This window comes from Cetorhinus maximus, unplaced genomic scaffold (assembly GCF_964194155.1).
Source record: "Cetorhinus maximus unplaced genomic scaffold, sCetMax3.hap1.1 HAP1_SCAFFOLD_969, whole genome shotgun sequence".
NCBI lineage: Eukaryota > Metazoa > Chordata > Chondrichthyes > Lamniformes > Cetorhinidae > Cetorhinus > Cetorhinus maximus.
In genome coordinates, this window is record NW_027596911.1 from 95,457 (window position 1) to 115,294 (window position 19,838).

Genomic DNA, 19,838 nt, shown 5'->3' on the forward strand with positions numbered 1-19,838 from the left:
GTTAGAGTGAGGGGTGTGGGATATATCAGAGTGTTACAGTGAGGGGTGTGGGATATATCAGGGTGTTACAGTGAGGGATGTGGGATATTTCAAAGTGTTACAGTGAGGGGTGTGGGATATATCAGTGTGTGACAGTGAGGCATCTGGGATATATCTGTGTTACAGTGAGAGTTGTGGGATATATCAGAGTGTTACAATGGGGCGTGTGGGATATATCAGAGTGTTACAGTGAGGGGTGTGGGATATATCAGAGTGTTACAGTGGGGCGCGAGGGACATATCAGAGTGTTACAGTGGGGCGTGTGGTGTATATCAGAGAGTTACACTGAGGGGTGCAGGATATATCAGAGTGTTACAGTGAGGGGTGTGGGATATATCAGAGTGTGACAGTGATGGGTGTGGGATATATCAGGGTGTTACAGTGAGGGGTGTGGGATATATCCGAGTGTTACAGTGAGGGGTGTGGGATATATCCGAGTGTTACAGTGAGGGGTGTGGGATATATCGGAGTGTTACATTGAGGGGTGTGGGATATATCAGTGGGTTACAGTGAGGCATCTGGGACATATCTGTGTTACAGTGAGGGGTGTGGGATATATCAGAATGTTTCAGTGAGGGGTGCGGGATATATCGGAGTGTTACATTGAGGGGTGTGAGATATTTCAAAGTGTTACAGTAAGGAGTGTTGCATATATCAGAGTGTTGCAGTGAGGGATGTTGGATATATCAGAGTGTAACTGTGAGGCGTGTAGGATATATCAGAGTGTTAGAGTGAGGGGTGTGGGATATATCAGAGGAATACAGTGAGGGGTGTGTGATATATCAGAGTGTTACAGTGAGGGGTGTGGGATATATCATAGTGTTACAGTGAGGGGTGTGGGATATATCATAGTGTTACAGTGAGGGGTCTGGGATATATCAGTGTTAGAGTGAGGGGTGTGGGATATATCAGAGTGTTACAGTGAGGGGTGTGGGATATATCAGGGTGTTACAGTGAGGGATGTGGGATATTTCAAAGTGTTACAGTGAGGGGTGTGGGATATATCAGTGTGTGACAGTGAGGCATCTGGGATATATCTGTGTTACAGTGAGAGTTGTGGGATATATCAGAGTGTTACAATGGGGCGTGTGGGATATATCAGAGTGTTACAGTGAGGGGTGTGGGATATATCAGAGTGTTACAGTGAGGTGTGCGGGATATATCAGAGTGTTACATTGAGGGGAGTGGGATATTTCAAAGTGTTACAGTGAGGGGTGTTGGATATATCAGAGTGTCACTGTGATGGGTGTAGGATATATCAGAGTGTTAGAGTGAGGGATGTGGGATATATCAGAGGATTACAGTGAGGGGTGTGGGATATATCACAGTTAAAGTGAGTGATCTGTGATATACCACAAAGCTACAGTGGGTGTGTGGGATATATCAGAGTGTTACAGTGAGGGGTGTGGGGTATATCAGAGTGTTACAGTGAGGGGTGTGGGATATATCAGAGTGTTACAGTGAGGGGTGTGGGATATATCAGATTGTTACAGTGAGGGGTGTGGGATATATCCGAGTGTTACAGTGAGGGGTGTGGGATATATCCGAGTGTTACAGTGAGGGGTGTGGGATATATCGGAGTGTTACATTGAGGGGTGTGGGATATATCAGTGGGTTACAGTGAGGCATCTGGGATATATCTGTGTTACAGTGAGGGGTGTGGGATATATCAGAATGTTACAGTGAGGGGTGCGGGATATATCGGAGTGTTACATTGAGGGGTGTGGGATATTTCAAAGTGTTACAGTAAGGAGTGTTCCATATATCAGAGTGTTGCAGTGAGGGATGTTGGATATATCAGAGTGGAACTGTGAGGCGTGTAGGATATATCAGAGTGTTAGAGTGAGGGGTGTGGGATATATCAGAGGAATACAGTGAGGGGTGTGTGATATATCAGAGTGTTACAGTGAGGTGTGCGGGATATATCATAGTGTTACATTGAGGGGAGTGGGATATTTCAAAGTGTTACAGTGAGGGGTGTTGGATATATCAGAGTGTCACTGTGATGGGTGTAGGATATATCAGAGTGTTAGAGTGAGGGATGTGGGATATATCAGAGGATTACAGTGAGGGGTGTGGGATATATCACAGTTAAAGTGAGTGATCTGTGATATACCACAAAGCTACAGTGGGTGTGTGGGATATATCAGAGTGTTACAGTGAGGGGTGTGGGGTATATCAGAGTGTTACAGTGAGGGGTGTGGGATATATCAGAGTGTTACAGTGAGGGGTGTGGGATATATCAGATTGTTACAGTGAGGGGTGTGGGATATATCAGGGTGTTACCGTGAGGTGTGTGGGATATATCAGAGCGTTACAGTGAGGGGTGTGCGATATATCAGAGTGTTACAGTGAGGGTTGTGGGATATATCCGAGTGTTACAGTGAGGGGTGTGGGATATATCAGAGTGTTATAGTGAGGGTTGTGGGATATATCAGAGTGTTACAGTGAGGGGTGTGGGATATATCAGTGTTATAGTGAGGGGTGTGGGATATATCAGATTGTTACAGTGAGGGGTGTGGGATATATCAGGGTGTTACAGTGAGGGGTGTGGAATATATCAGGGTGTTACAGTGAGGGATGTGGGATATATCAGGGTGTTAGCGAGGGGTGTGGGATATATCCGAGTGTTACAGTGAGGGTTGTGTGATATATCATTGGCTGCGTCGTGTTTGAAAGGGATCTTAAACTTTTCCTTTTGCTGTATTCGAAAAGTGGCCCTTCTTCAACCAACAATTTCGATTAAGTTATTGAAAGCTGTAAAAAAGTTTTTTCCTATCTTCCTGTTATGTGCTTATGTTTGTGTATGAAGTTGTGATGACCCCCACACCCCCCACTGGGTTTGAATGTATGAATAAAATTTGCTACTGATTTAAACCTCGAGAGATGTTGCTGCTTCTCCCTTTAAAGTCTGAGTTTAGAAACTGAGGGATTGGGTAAACACACCACAGCCTATTTCCAACATGAAAACAGCCCTGCTTATGGACAGAGGGTGAGAAAATAAAGGAGTTCAGTATTGCCTCCGTTCACTCTCTGTAACAGTTTGAGTGTGAGGTTCAGTTTCCTACCTTGGACTCTCAGCCCTATCGCAATAGCCAAACTGATGATTAAGACAATGAAGCAGGCGATGCCAAGATGTGTTGAAGTTATTGATCTTCTTCCTCCAGCTGTTTCCTGCCCAGTTTTACCTGGAATAGAGAAGTAAAGATTGACCCACGTTGAGCAGCCTGTGTAACTGCACGGAACAGACAATGGTGACGTATCTACCCCCCTTATCGAGAGAAACAACAACCACGTTACTCATTTATATCCCGCGTTTCACATCCCAGCGCACGGTACAGGAGGCTTATCAAAGAGAATCGAACACCGAGTCACACAGGGAGATATTAGGGACAGGAAACCAAAAGCTCAGACACAGAGATTGGTACAAGGAGCGTCTTAAGGAGGGTAGAGAGAGAGAGACAGACAGAGAGAGAGAGAGCCAGATAAAAAGGGTGACAGATGGAGAGAAATGGAGAGAGACAGAGAGTGAGAGACAGATATATAGGAGGATAGGTTTAGCGAGAGTTCTCTGCAGCTCAGGGCCCAGGCAGCTGAAGGCTTTCGGGGATAAACATAGATACAGAGTAAAGGTTCTACCACACCATACCCATCAAACACTCCCAGCATAGGTAAAGCACCTGGTTAAATACAGAGTAAAGCTCCCTCTACACTGTCCCCATCAAACACTCCCAGTACAGGTACAGCACGGGGTTAGATATAGAGTAAAGCTCCCTCTACACTGTCCCCATCAAACACTCCCAGGACAGGTACAGCGTGGGGTTAGATACAGAGTAAAGCTCCCTCTACACCGTCTTCATCAAACACTCCCAGGAGAGGTACAGCACAGGGTTAGGTACAGAGTAAAGCTCCCTCTACACCGTCTTCATCAAACACTCCCAGGGCAGGTACAGCACGGGGTTGGATACAGAGTAAAGCTCCCTCTACACTGTCCCCATCAAACACTCCCAGTACAGGTACAGCACGGGGTTAGATATAGAGTAAAGCTCCCTCTACACTGTCCCCATCAAACACTCCCAGGACAGGTACAGCGTGGGGTTAGATACAGAGTAAAGCTCCCTCTACACCGTCTTCATCAAACACTCCCAGGAGAGGTACAGCACAGGGTTAGGTACAGAGTAAAGCTCCCTCTACACCGTCTTCATCAAACACTCCCAGGGCAGGTACAGCACGGGGTTGGATACAGAGTAAAGCTCTCTCTACACTGTCCCCATCAAACACTCCCAGTACAGATACAGCACGGGGTTAGATACAGAGTAAAGCTCCCTCTACACCGTCTTCATCAAACACTCCCAGGACAGATACAGCACGGGGTTAGATACAGAGTAAAGCTCCCTCTACACCGTCCCCATCAAACACTCCCAGGACAGGTACAGCACGGTGTTAGATACAGAGTAAAGCTCCCTCCACACCGTCCGCATCAAACACTCCCAGGACAGGTACAGCACGGGGTTAGACACAGAGTAAATCTCACCTCTCTCCCTCTCTCTCAATCTCCCTCACCATCTCTCTCTCTCTCTCCCTCTATCTGCCTCTGTCTCTCTCCATCTCTCTCTCACCATCTCTGTCTCTCTCACTCTCAATCTCTCTCATCGTCTTTCTGTCTCTCACTCTCGCAATCTCTCTCCGTCTCTCTCTCTCGATCTCTCACCACCTCTCTGTCTCTCGCACTCTCAATATCTCTCTGCATTTCTCTGCCTCTCTCTTTCTCAATCTCTCTCACCATCTCTCTCTCTTAATCTCTCTCACCATGTCTCTCCCTGCCTCTCGCACTCTCAATATCTCTCTCCATTTCTCAGCCTCTCTCTTTCTCAATCTCTCTCACACTCCCTCTCGCTCCCCGTCTATTCAACAGTTTAACCTACGTTCACTGGGGGCTGTCGTGTTCTTTTTGGTGTATCTCATATTCATGTCGTCGCTGTCCTGCTCCATGATTTGTGTCTGAGGGGTCTCTATCCTCTGTTCCTGATGTGTCTGCTTCTCTCTCTCTCTCAGATGTGTCTCAGTCTTTCCTCAGACTCGATGTCAGGGCGAAAACTTCCTTAGAACTGTTTCTATTTTCTTCCTTTTTGTAATACCACTTCCCCTTAGACCTGTGTGACAAAGTGGTTCAGTTAACCATGTACAGCAGCTGATGAAGTCTTGACATTTTTGCCAAGCACAGGGAGAGCCAACATGGTTTCAGGGAACATCGGCAGAATTCAAAATCATTTCACAAGCCTCTCGACTGCTTGTTGTAACTGGAAAAGGTCTATACACTCAGACACCCACGCATGCTGATGCATAAACACAAGCACATACACACACACATACACATACAAACACTCACACACACGCTGACACATAAACACACACACACGGACATTCACACACACATGCTCACACACACACAATCACACAATCTCACACAAACAGACACACATGCACACACACACGCATGTATGCGCGCACACACACACACGAACACACACACTCACCAACAAACACACACGCACACACACACTCTCTCACACCACATGTACACACACACACATATGTGCACACACACACATACACACTCTCACACACACACACAGAAACACACACACACTGAATGATCCTCAGAACCCTCCTGGAAACACTAACCAAAAACCTGGAAGCAAATATCACTTGTCATTTTATTCCAAAGTGGATGGTTTATCTTCCTATTGGTCCTCCCGGTGAGCATTGAGGTCAGGCCTTGCCTTCACCGACCAGGCAGTGAGCGTAGGTACATCCATACGAACATGTGAACATAGGAACCAGGAGCAGCAGGAGGCCACTCAGCCCGTTGTGCCTGCCCCACCATTCAGTAAGACCATGTCCGATCTGAATGTAACCTTATTATGTCACAGCCAGGGGTAAAGGCCGAGGGCTTCAAATTCAAATCCCAGACGGAAACTTGAAACAACTGTTATAACCCATTTTTGCAATTTGTAAGTTTCCAGAAGCAGACTTTAAATTCAGTAGTAATAAGACCACTGGGTCTCAAGAGGTTTTTTTTTTATAAAACTAAATTAAACATTCATTAATACAAGGCAGACTGTAAACACATACATACGTCTACAAAATTGCTACTATGATAACTACAAAAATCGTCTAATTAATCTGACTCTCAGACTCCCAGTAAAGCAACAGTAAATCTCAGATTTAAACAGACCCCTGGCAAAGCAGACCCTAGACAGCCACATTTAAAATGAGTTTCTTGCAGCTCTGGGTCCTTGCAGACAGCAGCTTTGTACTTCTCACACTTGTTGGATCTGAAAGTGCCTCTGCCTTACACACACTCTCCTTTTTCCTTTATACATATCTTTCTTTTCGAATTTTCCCTTGTGTCATTAGGCTTTTAGTTTTACCTCTCCTAACGATGACATTCTTTCATCCCATCAATTATATCAGGAAGCTGAAAAAAATAAATACATGGCTTGGCATCTTCTAGCTAGGTGTAAGATTTCACCCGCTCTTTTGAATGGTTTATTTAAAAATGCAAATTGCCCCCTTGACACCCATGTTTCCAAACTTCCTCATGTTTACCTAATTACCATTTCAAACCTACTTCTTTCTCTACATCAAATCCTCTAGACCAGTTATCTTTAATCCAATTAAGACACACACAAATGCACACACAGACACAGGCACCACTAAACTCTATTTTAAACAATAATTTCCAACAGCATTATAGAAATTAATATCTCTTCATAACACCTCAACCCCACATTCCCGCCTACCCCCGACACCCTTATTAATCCAGAATCCATCTCGCTCAGTCTTAAAAATATTCAAAGTCTCTACTTCCAGCGCCTTTTGAGGAAGGGAATTCCAAAGGCTCACGACCTTCTGAGAGAAAAAATTTCCCCTCATCTCTGTCTTAAATGAGCGACCCCTTATTTTTAAACAGTGACCCCTCATTCTCGATTCTCCCACAAGGGGAAACATCCTCTCCACATCCACCCTCTCAAGACCCCTCAGGATCTTGTATGTTTCAATCAAGTCCCCTCTCACCCTTCTAATCTCCAATGGATACGAGCCTAACCTGTCCAAACTTTCCTCATAAGACAGCCCGCCCATTCCAGGGATTAGTCTAGTAAACCTTCTCTGAATTGCTCCCAATGCATTTACATCCTTCCTTAAATAAGGAGACCAATACTGTGCACAATACTCCAGATGTGGTCTTACCAGCGCCCTGTACAACTGAAGGTCATAGAGTTAAGTTCTCTTCATTTGCTGAGATAAGACAGAGCTATGCTTTATTCTTTGATTATTGTCAGCTTAAACTTCGTACATTATTTGTTTGAATCTTCTGCATTTATTTTAAGGTGGATTTGAGCCTCTTGCATTTATTTACAGGTGGATTTGTTATTCTGCATGTAGTTCTACATTGGTTTGCTATCCTGTGTTTACTTTTAGGTGAATTTGCATCTCTTTTTAAGAACAACAAAGAACAAAGAAAAGTACAGCACAGGAACAGGCCCTTCGGCCCTCCAAGCCTGCGCCGATCATATTGCCCGTCAAATGGATTTCAATCTCCTGCATTTATTCTTAGGTGGATTTGAATGTCCTGCATTTATTTTGAGGTGGATTTGCGATCCTGAATTTCTTTTTAGGTGGATTTGAATCTCCTGCATTGATTCTTTAGTGGATTTGTTATCCTGCATTGCTTTTCTGGTGGCACAATCCTCAGAGAAAAAAAATTCTCCTCATCTCTGTCCTAAAAGGGCAACCTCTAATTTTAAAACAGTGGCCCCTATTTCTGGACTCATCCACAAGAGCCAACATCCTTTCCATGTACACCTTATCAAGTCCATTCAGGATCTTATAAAATTCAATCAAGACATGCCTCGCTTTTCAAACCCCCAGTAAAATCAAGCCCAGTCTGTCCAACCTTCCCTCATAAGACAACCCACTTATCCAGGTATCAATCTAGTAAACCTCCTCTGAACTGTCTCAAATGCATTTACATCCTTCCTTAAATAAGGAGGCCAAAACTGCACACAGTATTTGAGATGCCATCTCACCAATGCCCTGTATAACTGAAGCATAGCATTCTTACGTTAATGGGCCTCCTCCTGTTCCTGTGTAACAGGCTTGTGATGGGCTGAATGGCCTCCTATTGTTCCTGCATAACAGGTTCGAGAGGCTGAATGGCCTCCTCCTGTTCTTGTAGAACAGAGTTGACAGAGGCTGAATGGCGTCCTCCTGTTCCTGTGTAACAGTCTTGAGAGGGGCTGAATGGCCTCCTCCTGTTCCTGTGTACCAGGCTCGAGAGGGGCTGAATGGCCTCCTCCTGTTCCTTTGTAACAGTCTCGAGAGGGGCTGAATGGCCTTCTCCTGTTCCTGTGTAACAGGCTTGAGAGGGGCTGAATGTCCTCCTCCTGTTCCTGTGTAACAGGCTCCGAGAGGGGCTGAATGGCCCTCCTCCTATTCCTGTGTAACAGGCTCCGAGAGGGGCTGAATGTCCTCCTCCTGTTCCTGTGTAACAGGCTCCGAGAGGGGCTGAATGGCCCTCCTCCTATTCCTGTGTAACAGGCTCCGAGAGGGGCTGAATGTCCTCCTCCTGTTCCTGTGTAACAGGCTCTGAGAGGGGCTGAATGTCCTCCTCCTGTTCCTGTGTAACAGGCTCCGAGAGGGGCTGAATGGCCCTCCTCCTATTCCTGTGTAACAGGCTCCGAGAGGGGCTGAATGTCCTCCTCCTGTTCCTGTGTAACAGGCTCTGAGAGGGGCTGCACAACAGGTCTCTCCCTCGAGCGAGCAGCCATTGTGGTCGGTGATATTTTTCACACGAGATTCTGTGAGAGATTGCGCTGCATCAACATGAATCATGGCCACATTGCACTGAACACAGTTCAGCAGCAAAACTGCACAGAACGATGAGCTCATGAACGTTCACCAGGAATACCAGTCAACACAAAACCTCAATAACCTGAGAGTCTTTCAGGATAAAGAGAGCAAAAGTTCAACAGAGAGCATGGAGTTGGCTTAAGCTTCACTTAGATGGTAAACTACCACCCTCTATCTCTCTCTCACTCTCTCTCAGGGTGATATCTGTACACTGACTGGTGTCTCTCAGTCCCCTCTCTCTCAGGGAGATATCTGTACACTGACTGGTGTCTCTCAGTCCCCTCTCTCTCAGGGAGATATCTGTACACTGACTGGTGTCTCTCAGTCCCCTCACTCTCAGGGAGATATCTGTACGCTGACTGGTGTCTCTCAGTCCCTCCCTCTCTCAAGGAGATATCTGTTCACTGACTGTTGTCTCACAGTATCCTCTCTCAGGAAGTTATCTGTACACAGACTGGTGTTTCTCAGTCCCTCTCTCTCAGGGAGATATCCCCACACTGACTGGTGTTTCTCAATCCCCTCTCTCAGGGAGATATCTGTACACTGACTGGTGTGTCTCAGTCCCATCCCTGTCAGGGAGATGTCTGTACACTGACTGGTGTCTCTCAGTCCCCTCTCTCTCAGGGAGATATCTGTACGCTGACTGGTGTCTCTCAGTCCCTCCCTCTCTCAAGGAGATATCTGTTCACTGACTGTTGTCTCACAGTATCCTCTCTCTCAAGGAGATATCTGTACACTGACTGGTGTCTCTCAGTCCCTCTCTCAGGAAGTTATCTGTACACAGACTGGTGTTTCTCAGTCCCTCTCTCTCAGGGAGATATCCCCACACTGACTGGTGTTTCTCAATCCCCTCTCTCAGGGAGATATCTGTACACTGACTGGTGTGTCTCAGTCCCATCCCTGTCAGGGAGATGTCTGTACACTGACTGATGTCTTTCAGTCCCCTCTCTCTCAGTGAGATCTGAACACTGATTGGTGTCTCTCAGTCTCTCTCTCTCAGGGAGATATCTGTACACCGACTGGTGTCTCTCAGTCCCATTCTCTCTCAGGGAGATATCTGTACACTGACTGGTGTCTCTCAGTCCCCACTCTCTCAGGGAGATATCTGTACACAGACTAGTGTCCCTGAGTGCCTCTCAGTAGTAATGCAATCAGTAACACAGGGCGCTGGGGGGAGAGGGGTTACTGAGTGACGATGTTTATGTGAGCTTCATTAACATCAGTAGAGATACAGTCAGTAACACAGGGCACTGGGGGCAGACAGGTTTCTGAGTGACTGTAAGGGAGCTGGCTTAACATCAGTAGAAATACAGTCAGTAACAGAGGGCGCTGGGGGAAGAGGGGTTACTGAGTGACAGTGTTTATGTGAGCTTCATTAACATCATTAGAGATACAGTCAGTAACACAGGGTGCTGGGGGAGCGGGGTTTCTGAGTGACAGTGTGGGGGAGCGGAATTAACATCAGTAGAGATACAGTCAGTAACACAGGGTGCTGGGGGGAGAGGGGTTACTGAATGACTTTGAGAGAGCTGAATTAACATCAGTGGAGATACCGTAGGTAACACAGGGCGCTGGGGGGAGAGGGGTTACTGAGTGACAGTGTGAGGGAGCTGGATTAACATCAGTAGAGATACAGTCAGTAACACAGGGCGCTGGGGGGAGAGGGGTTACTGAGTGACTGTGTGAGGGAGCTGGATTAACATCAGTAGAGATACAGTCAGTCACACAGGGCGCTAGGCGAGAGGGGTTACTGAGTGACAGTGTGAGGGAGCTAGATTGACATCAGAAGAGATAAAGTCAGTGAAACAGGGCGCTGGGGGTAGAGGGGTTACTGAGTGACTGTGTGAGGGAGCTGGATTAACATCAGTAGAGATAGAGTGATTCACCCAGGGCGCTGGGGGAGAGCAGTTACTGAGTGACAGTGTGAGGGACCTGGATTAACATCAGTAGTGATACAGCCAGCAAGACTGTGCGCTGCGGGGAGAGAGGGGTTACTGAGTGACAGTTGAGGGAGCTGGATTAACATCAGTAGACATACAGTCAGTAACACAGGGCGCTGGGTGGAGAGAAGTTGCGGTGTGACTGTGTGGGAGCTGGATTAACATCAGTAGTGATACAGCCAGCAAGACTGTGAGCTGCGGGGAGAAGAGTTACTGAGTGACAGTTGAGGGAGCTGGATTAACATCAGTGGAGCTACAGTCAGTAACACAGGGTATTGGGGGGGAGACGGGTTACTGAGTGACAACGTGAGGGAGCTGGATTAAAATCAGTAGAGATACAGTCAGTGACACAGGGCACTGGGGTAGTGGTGTTGCTGAGTGACAGTGTGAGGGAGCTGGATTGACATCATTGGAGGTACAGTCAGTAACACGGGTTGCTGGGGGGAGATGGGTTACTGAGTGATAGTGTGTGTGAGCTGGATTAACATCAGCAGAGATATAGTCAGTAACTCCGGGCACTGGGGGAGAGAGGGGTTACTGACTGAACGTTTGAGGGAGCTGGATTAACATCAGTGGAGATACAGTCAGTAACACAGGGCGCTGGGGGAAGAGGGGTTACTGAGTGACAGTGTGAGGGAGCTGGATTAACATCAGTAGAGATACAGTCAGTAACACAGGGAGCTGGGGGGAGAGGGGTTACTGAGTGAGTGTGTGAGGGAGCTGGATTATCATCAGTAGAGATATAGTCAGTAACACAGGGTGCTGGGGGGAGAGGGGTTACTGAGTGACGGTGTGAGGGAGCTGGATTAACATCAGTAGTGATACAGTCAGTAACACAGGGCGCTGGGGGTAGAGGGGTTACTGAGTGAGATTGTGAGGGAGCTGGATTAACATCTTTGGAGGTACAGTCAGTAACACAGGGCGCTGGGGGGGAGAGGTTACTGAGTGAGAGTGTGAGTGAGCTGGATTAACATCAGTAGAGGTACAGTCAGTAACACAGAGCGCTGCGGGGAGATAGGTTACTGAGTGACAGTGTGTGGGATCTGAATTAACATCAGTAGAGGTACAGTCAGTAACACAGAGCGCTGCGGGGAGATAGGTTACTGAGTGACAGTGTGAGGGATCTGAATTAACATCAGTAGAGATACCGTCAGTAACAGAATGCGTTGGGGGAAGAGGGGTTATGGAATGAGAGTGTGAGTGAGCTGGATTAAGATCAGTAGAGGTACAGTCAGTAACACAGGGCGCTGGGGGGAGAGGGGTTACTGAGTGACAATGTGAGTGAGCTGGATTAACATCAGTAGAGATACAGTCAGTAACACAGGGCGCTGGGGGGAGAGGGGTTTCTGAATGACAGTGTGAGGGAGCTGGATTAACATCAGTGGAGATACAGTCAGTAACATAGTGCGCTGGGAGGAGAGGTGTTACTGGAGTGACAGTGTGAGGGAGCTGCAATAACATCATTAGATATACAGTCAGGAACACAGGGCGCTGGGGAGACATGGGTTACTGTGTGACAGCGTGAGGGAGCTGGATTATCATCAGTAGAGATACAGTCAGTAACACAGAGCTCTGCGGGAGAGCGGTTACTGAGTGACTTTGAGGGAGCTGGTTTAACATCAGTAGAGATACTGTCAGTAACACAGGGCGCTGAGGGGAGAGGGTTTACTAAGTGACTGTGAGGGAGCTGGATTAAAATCAGTTGAGATACAGTCTGTAACACAAAGCGCTGGGGTGAGAGGGGTTACTAGAGTGGCAGTGTGTGGGAGCTGGATTAACATCAGTAGAGATACAGTCATCAAGACTGTGCGCTACGGGGTGAGGGGTGACTGAGTGACAGTTTGTGGGAGCTGGATTAACATCAGTAGAGATACAGTCAGTAACACAGGGCGCTGGGTGGAGAGGGGTTACTGGGTGACAGTGTGAGGGAGCTGGATTAACATCAGTAGAGATACAGTTAGTAACACAGGGTGCTGGGGGGAGAGGGGTTACTGAGTGACTGTGTGAGGGAGCTGGATTAACATCAGTAGAGATACAGTCAGTAACACAGGGCGCTGGGGGGGAGAGGTGTTACTTAGTGACACTAATTATTGCTATTAGTGAGACTTGGTTGCAGGAGGGGCAGGACTGGCAGCTCAATGTTCCGGGGTTCCGTTGTTTCAGATGTGATAGAGGGGGAGGGATGAAAGGGGAAGGAGTGGCATTACTAGTCAGGGAAAATATTGCAGCTGTGCATAAGCAGGACAGCCCGGAGGGCTCGTCTGCAGAGGCCATATGGGTGGATCTGAGGAATGGGAAAGGTGTGACCACACTAATAGGGTTGTATTATAGACTGCCCAATAGTCAGAGAGAATTGGAGGAGCAAATCTGTAGAGAGATAGCAGACCGATGTAAGAAACAGAAAGTTGTGATAGTAGGAGATTTTAACTTTCCACATATTGACTGGGACTCCCATACTGTAAAAGGGCTGGATGGCTTGGAGTTTGTCAAATGTTTTCAGGAAAGTTTTCTAAATCAATATATAGAGTTACCAACGAGAGAGGATGCAATACTTGATCTCCTATTAGGGAACCAGACAGGTCAGGTGACAGAAGTATGTGTAGGCGAACATTTTTGGTCCAGTGACCGCAATGTCATTAGTTTTAAGCTAATTATGGATAAGGATAGGTCTGGTCCTCGAGTTGAGATTCTAAATTGGAGAAAGGCCAATTTTGTGGAAATGAGAAAGGATCTAGGAAGAGTGGATTGGCATAAGTTGTTTTCTGGCAAGGATGTGTTCAGTAAGTGGAAGGCATTCAAAGGCGAAACTTTGAGAGTGCAGAGTTTGCATGTCCTTGTCAGGATTAAAGGCAAAGTTAACAGGCATAGGGAACCTTGGTTTTCAAGGGATATTGGCGATCTGGTTAAGAAGAAGAGAGAGGTGTATAGCAGGTATAGGCAACAAGAAGCAAATGAGGTACTTGTAGAGTATAGAAAATGTAAGAAAATACTAAAAAAGGAAATCAGGAAGGTAAAAAGAAGACATGAGGTTGCTTTGGCAGATAATGTGAAGGTAAACCCGAAGGGTTTCTACAAGTATATCAAGAGTAAAAGGATAGTAAGGGACACAATTGGTCCCCTTGAAGACCAGAGTGGTCATCTGTGTGTGGAGCCTCACGAGATGGGGGAGATCTTAAACAGTTTTTTTGCATCAGTATTTACTCAGGAAACTGGCATAGTGTATAAGGAAGGAAGGGAAACAAGCAGTAGTTTCATGGAACATATAGAGATTAGAGAGGAGGAGGTGCTTGCTGCCTTACAGCGAATAAAGGTAGATAAATCCCCCGGGCCTGACATGATATTCCCTCAGACCTTAAGGGAGACTAGCGTAGAAATTGCAGGGGCCCTAGCAGAAACATTTAAAATGTCCTTAGCCACGGGTGAGGTGCCGGAGGTTTGGAGGGTAGCTCATGTTGTTCCGTTGTTAAAAAAGGCCCCAAAAGTAAACCAGGTAATTACAGGCCAGTGAGCCTGACGTCAGTAGTAGGTAAATTATTGGAAGGTGTTCTGAGAGATCGGATATATAATTATTTGGACAGCCAAGGGCTGGTTAAGGATAGTCAGCATGGCCTTGTGCATGGTAGGTCGTGTTTAACGAGCCTTGTAGAGTTTTTCGAGGAGGTTACCAAGAAAGTAGATGAAGGAAAGGCTGTGAATGTTGTCTACATGGACTTTAGTAAGGCCTTTGACAAGGTCCCACATGGGAGGTTAGTTCAGAAGGTTCAGACACTTGGTATCCATGGAGAGGTTGTAAACTGGATTCGAAATTGGCTGTGTGGGAGAAGACAGAGAGTGGTAGTGGATGATTGCTTCTCAGACTGGAGGTCTGTGACTAGTGGTGTGCCTCAGGGCTCTGTACTGGGACCATTGTTGTTTGTTGTCTATATCAATGATTTGGATGATAATGTGGTGAATTGGATCAGCAAGTTTGCTGATGACGCTAAGATTGGAGGTGTTGTGGACAGCGAGGAAGGCTTTCAAAGCTTGCAGAGAGATCTGGACCAACTGGAAAAATGGGCCAGAAAATGGCAGATGGAATTTAATGCGGAAAAGTGTGAGGTGTTACATTTTGTAAGGTCAAACCAAGGTAGGACATACACAGTAAATGGTAGGGCACTGAGGAGTGCGGAGGAACAAAGGGATCTGGGAGTTCAGATACATAATTCCCTGAAAGTGGCATCACAGGTAGACAAGGTTGTAAAGAAAGCTTTTGGCATACTGGCCTTCATAAATCAAAGTATTGAGTATAGGAGTTGGGATGTTATGGTGAGGTTGTATAAGACATTGGTGAGGCCAACTTTGGAGTATTGTGCACAGTTCTGGTCGCCTAACTACAGGAAGGATATCAGTAAGATTGAGAGAGTGCAGAGAAGATTTACTAGGATGTTGCCGGGTCTTAAAGAGTTGAGTTACAGGGAAAGATTAAACAGGTTAGGACTTTATTCCTTGGAGCGTAGAAGAATGAGGGGAGATTTGATAGAAGTTTACAAAATTGTGAGGGGTATAGACAGAGTAAATGCGAGTAGGCTCTTTCCACTTAGATTAGGAGAGATAAACACGAGAGGACACGGCTTTAGGGTGAAAGGGGAAAGGTTTAGGGGGAACTTCTTCACTCAGAGAGTGGTGAGAGTGTGGAACGAGCTACCATCTGATGTGGTAAATGCGGACTTCCTCTTAAGTTTTAAGAATAAATTAGATAGATACATGGATGGGAGACGTCTGGAGGGCTATGGACTAGGTGCAGGTCAATGGGACTAGCGGAATAATATTTCGGCACAGACTAGAAGGGCCGAATGCCCTGTTTTCTGTGATGTAGTGTTCTATAGTTCAATGGTTCGATGTGAGGGAGCTGAATTAACATCAGTAGAGATACAATCAGTCACACAGGGCACTAGGGGAGAGGGGTTACTGAGTGAGATTGTGAGGGAGCTGGAATAACATCAGTAGAGATACAGTCAGTAACAAAGGGCGCTGGGATAGTGGTGTTGCTGAGTGGCTGAGTGACTGTGTGAGGGAGCTGGATTGACATCCATAGAGATACAGTCAGTAACACAGCGAGCTGGGTGGAGAGGCTTTACTGAGTGACAGTGTGAGGGAGCTGGATTAACTTCAGCAGAGATACAGTCAGTAATACAGGGTGCTGGGGTAAAGAGGGTATTGAGTGAGAGTGTGAGGGAGCTGGATTGACATCAGTTGAGATACAGTCAGTAAGACAGGGTGCTGGGGATGAGGGGTTACTGAGTGACAGTGTGAGGGAGCAAAAATAACAGCAGTAGAGATACAGTCAGTAACACAGGGCGCTGGGGGGAGAGGGGTTACTGAGGGACAGTGTGAGGGAGCAGGATTAACATCAGTAGAGATACAGTCAGTAACACAGGGAGCTGGGGGGAGAGGGGTTACTGGGTGACAGTGTGAGGGAGCTGGATTAACATCAGTATAGATACAGTCAGTAACACAGGGCGCTGGGGGGAGAGGGATTAATGAGTGACAGTGTGAGGGAGATGGATTAACTCCAGCAGAGGCACAGTCAGTAAAACAGGGTGCGGGGGGAGAGGGTTTACTGAGTGACAGTGTGAGGGAGCTGGATTAGCATCAGTAGAGATACAGTCAGTAACACAGGGCGCTGGGGCAGATGGGTTACTGGAGTGACAGTGTGTGGGAGCTGGATTAACATTAGAAGAGATACAGTCATTAATACAAAGTTCTGGGGGCGAAGGTTTACTGAATGACAATGTGAGGGAGCTGGATTAACATCAGCAGAGACACAGTCAGTAACACAGGGCGCTGGGGGGAGAGGGGTTACTGAGTGAGTGTGTGAGGGAGCTGGATTAACATCAGCAGAGACACAGTCAGTAACACCGGGCGCTGGGGGGAGAGGGGTTACTGAGTGACAATGTGAGTGAGCTGGATTAACATCAGCAGAGACACAGTCAGTAACACAGGGCGCTGGGGGGTGAGAGGTTACTGAGTGACAGTGTGAGGGATCTGAATTAACATCAGTAGAGATACAGTCAGTAACACAGGGCGCTGGGAGGAGAGGGGTTACTGAGTGATAGTGTGAGGGAGCTGGATTAACATTAGTAGAGATACAGTCAGTAACACCGGGCGCTGGTGGAGAGGGGTTACTGAGTGACGGTGTGAGGGAGCTAGATTAACATCAGTATAGATACAGTCAGTAACAAAGGGCGTTGGAGTAGTGGGGTTGCTGAGTGACAGTGTGAGAGAGGTAGTCAGTAACACAGGGCACTGTGGAGACAGGGGTTACTGAGTGACAATGCGAGGGAGCTGGATTAACATCAGTAGAGATACAGTCAGTAACACATGGCGCTGAGCGGAGAGGGGTTACTGAGTGACTGTGTGAGGGAGCTGGATTAACATCAATAGAGATACAGTCAGTAACACAGGGCGCTGAGGGTGTGCGGTTGCTGAGTGACTGTGTGAGGGAGCTGGATTAACATCAGTAGAGATACAGTCAGTAACACAGGGCGCTGAGGGTGTGAGGTTGCTGAGTGAGTGTGTGAGGGAGCTGGATTAACATCAGTAGAGATACAGTCAGTAACACATGGCGCTGGGGGGAGAGAGGGGTTACTGAGTGAGTGTGTGAGGGAGCTGGATTAACATCAGTAGAGATACAGTCAGTAACACATGGCGCTGGGGGGAGAGGGGTTACTGAGTGACAGTGTGAGGGAGCTGGATTAACATCAGTAGAGATACAGTCAGTAACACAGGGCGCTGGGGGGAGAGGGGTTACTGAGTGAGTGTGTGAGGGAGCTGGATTAACATCAGTAGAGATACAGTCAGTAACACAGGGCGCTGGGGGGAGAGGGGTTACTGAGTGAGTGTGTGAGGGAGCTGGATTAACATCAGTAGAGATACAGTCAGTAACTTGGTAACCCATCCCCGCTCTTTAAGAGTGGTAAAGCCTCATTAGAATCAGGCCCCATCCTCCCCGGCACTGGGATCACAACCACCTCAACATGAAGGGTAAACCAGGTCTGAACTTTCTAAACACTCACATCCAAAATATAAAGTTATAAACTGCTCCAAACACCTCGAAAAACTGGGGTTCTCCTCACCCCCTCCCCCCAAACTGTGGGACTCCTCACCCCCTCCCCACAAACTGTGGGACACCTCACCCCCTCCCCCCCCAAACTGTGGGACTCCTCACCCCCTCCCCCCACCCCGCAAACTGTGGGACTCCTCACCCCCTCCCCCCAAACTGTGGGACTCCTCACCCCCTCCCCCCCCCCAAACTGTGGGACTCCTCACCCCCTCCCCCCACCCCGCAAACTGTGGGACTCCTCACCCCCTCCCCCCAAACTGTGGGACTCCTCACCCCCTCCCCCCCCAAACTGTGGGACTCCTCACCCCCTCCCCCCACCCCGCAAACTGTGGGACTCCTCACCCCCTCCCGCAAACTGTGGGACTCCTCACCCCTCCCCCCCCCCCCCCCCCAAACTGTGGGACTCCTCACCCCCTCCCTCCCCCCCCCCAAACTGTGGGACTCCTCACCCCCTCCCCCCACCCCAAACTGTGGGACTCCTCACCCCCTCCCCCCAAACTGTGGGACTCCTCACCCCCTCCCCCCAAACTGTGGGACTCCTCACCCCCTCCCCCCAAACTGTGGGACTCCTCACCCCCTCCCCCCAAACCGTGGGACTCCTCACCCCCTCCCCCCAAACCGTGGGACTCCTCACCCCCTCCCCCCCAAACTGTGGGACTCCTCACCCCCTCCCCCCAAACTGTGGGACTCCTCACCCCCTCCCCTCACCCAAACTGTGGGACTCCTGACCCCCACCCCCTCCCCAAACTGAGGGACTCCTCACCCCACCCCCCCCCCCAAACTCTGGGACCCCTCCCCACCCCCCCCCCAAACTGAGGGACTCCTCACCCCCTCCCCCCCCCCCAAACTGTGGGACCCCTCACCCCCTCCCCCCAAACTGTGGGACCCCTCCCCTGAGGAGGGAGTGACTGGCCCGCTCTCTCGCTCCCGCTCTCTCGGAGATCTGCTCTCTCTCTCACTTTTACGACGGTGATGACCTGTTCTTCTCGAGTCACTGACCACTGGACCGGAGCCTCCAGAGGAGGAACTGCAGGCAAACGCTTCACTGGGCAAATAGTGAGGCAGTGGCACTCAGTCCCTCACTCTCTCACTCCCTCTGAATGCCTGGGAGAGGCTGGACATGTCACGGTGCTGTTCTGCTCTCCTACCAGCAAGGGAACGGGTCGGGCACTGCAGCAGACGGGAAAAGATGAATGGTTGTGAGGTGTTGCGTGTTGTGGGGCGGGCGAGGGGGTGGGGGGTGGGGGGTGGTGGGTGGAGGTGGGCAGGACAGTGGGAGTGACGGCCTGGGGTCTTTCTACAAGCCTGGAGTATTCATCAGATGAAGAGTCATAAGGACTCGAAACGTTACCTGTCTTCCTCTCCGCAGATGCTGTCAGACCTGCTGAGTTTTTCCAGCTATTTTTAGTTTTGTTTCAGATTTCCAGCGTCCGCAGTGTTTTGCTTTTATCCTGGTCAATCCCCTCTGCACTCTCTCCGGTGCAGTCACTTCCTTCCTATAATGCGGATTCCTGAACTGCACGTAATACTCGAGCTGTGGCCTAACCAGCGTTTTATACAGTTCCAGCATAACCTCCCTGCTCTTATATTCTGTGCCTCGGCTAATAAAAGCAAGTATCCCATTTGCCTTCTTAACCACCTTATCTACCTGTCCCGCTACCTTAAGGAACTGGTGGACATGCACACCAAGGTCCCTCTGATCCTCAGTACTTCCCATTCATCATGTATTCCCTCACACTTATCCGGGTTAATTCCATTAGCCACTGATCAGCCAATCTGACATCAGCCCATCTCTCTCCTCCTGAAATCTAAGGCTATCCTCCTCACTATTTACCACCCCA

General features: G+C 48.3%; 1 protein-coding gene across 1 annotated transcript in view; it reads right to left on the bottom strand.

Moving 5' to 3' along the window:
- The window catches only part of LOC144675355 (uncharacterized), a 35,970-nt gene that overhangs the window by 4,709 nt on the left and 11,423 nt on the right, over positions 1–19,838 (bottom strand). The window contains exon 2 of the mRNA XM_078536188.1: positions 3,108–3,227. Within this exon, the coding sequence (XP_078392314.1) occupies positions 3,108–3,227 (120 nt within the window). The remainder of the gene's footprint in view (positions 1–3,107; positions 3,228–19,838) is intronic.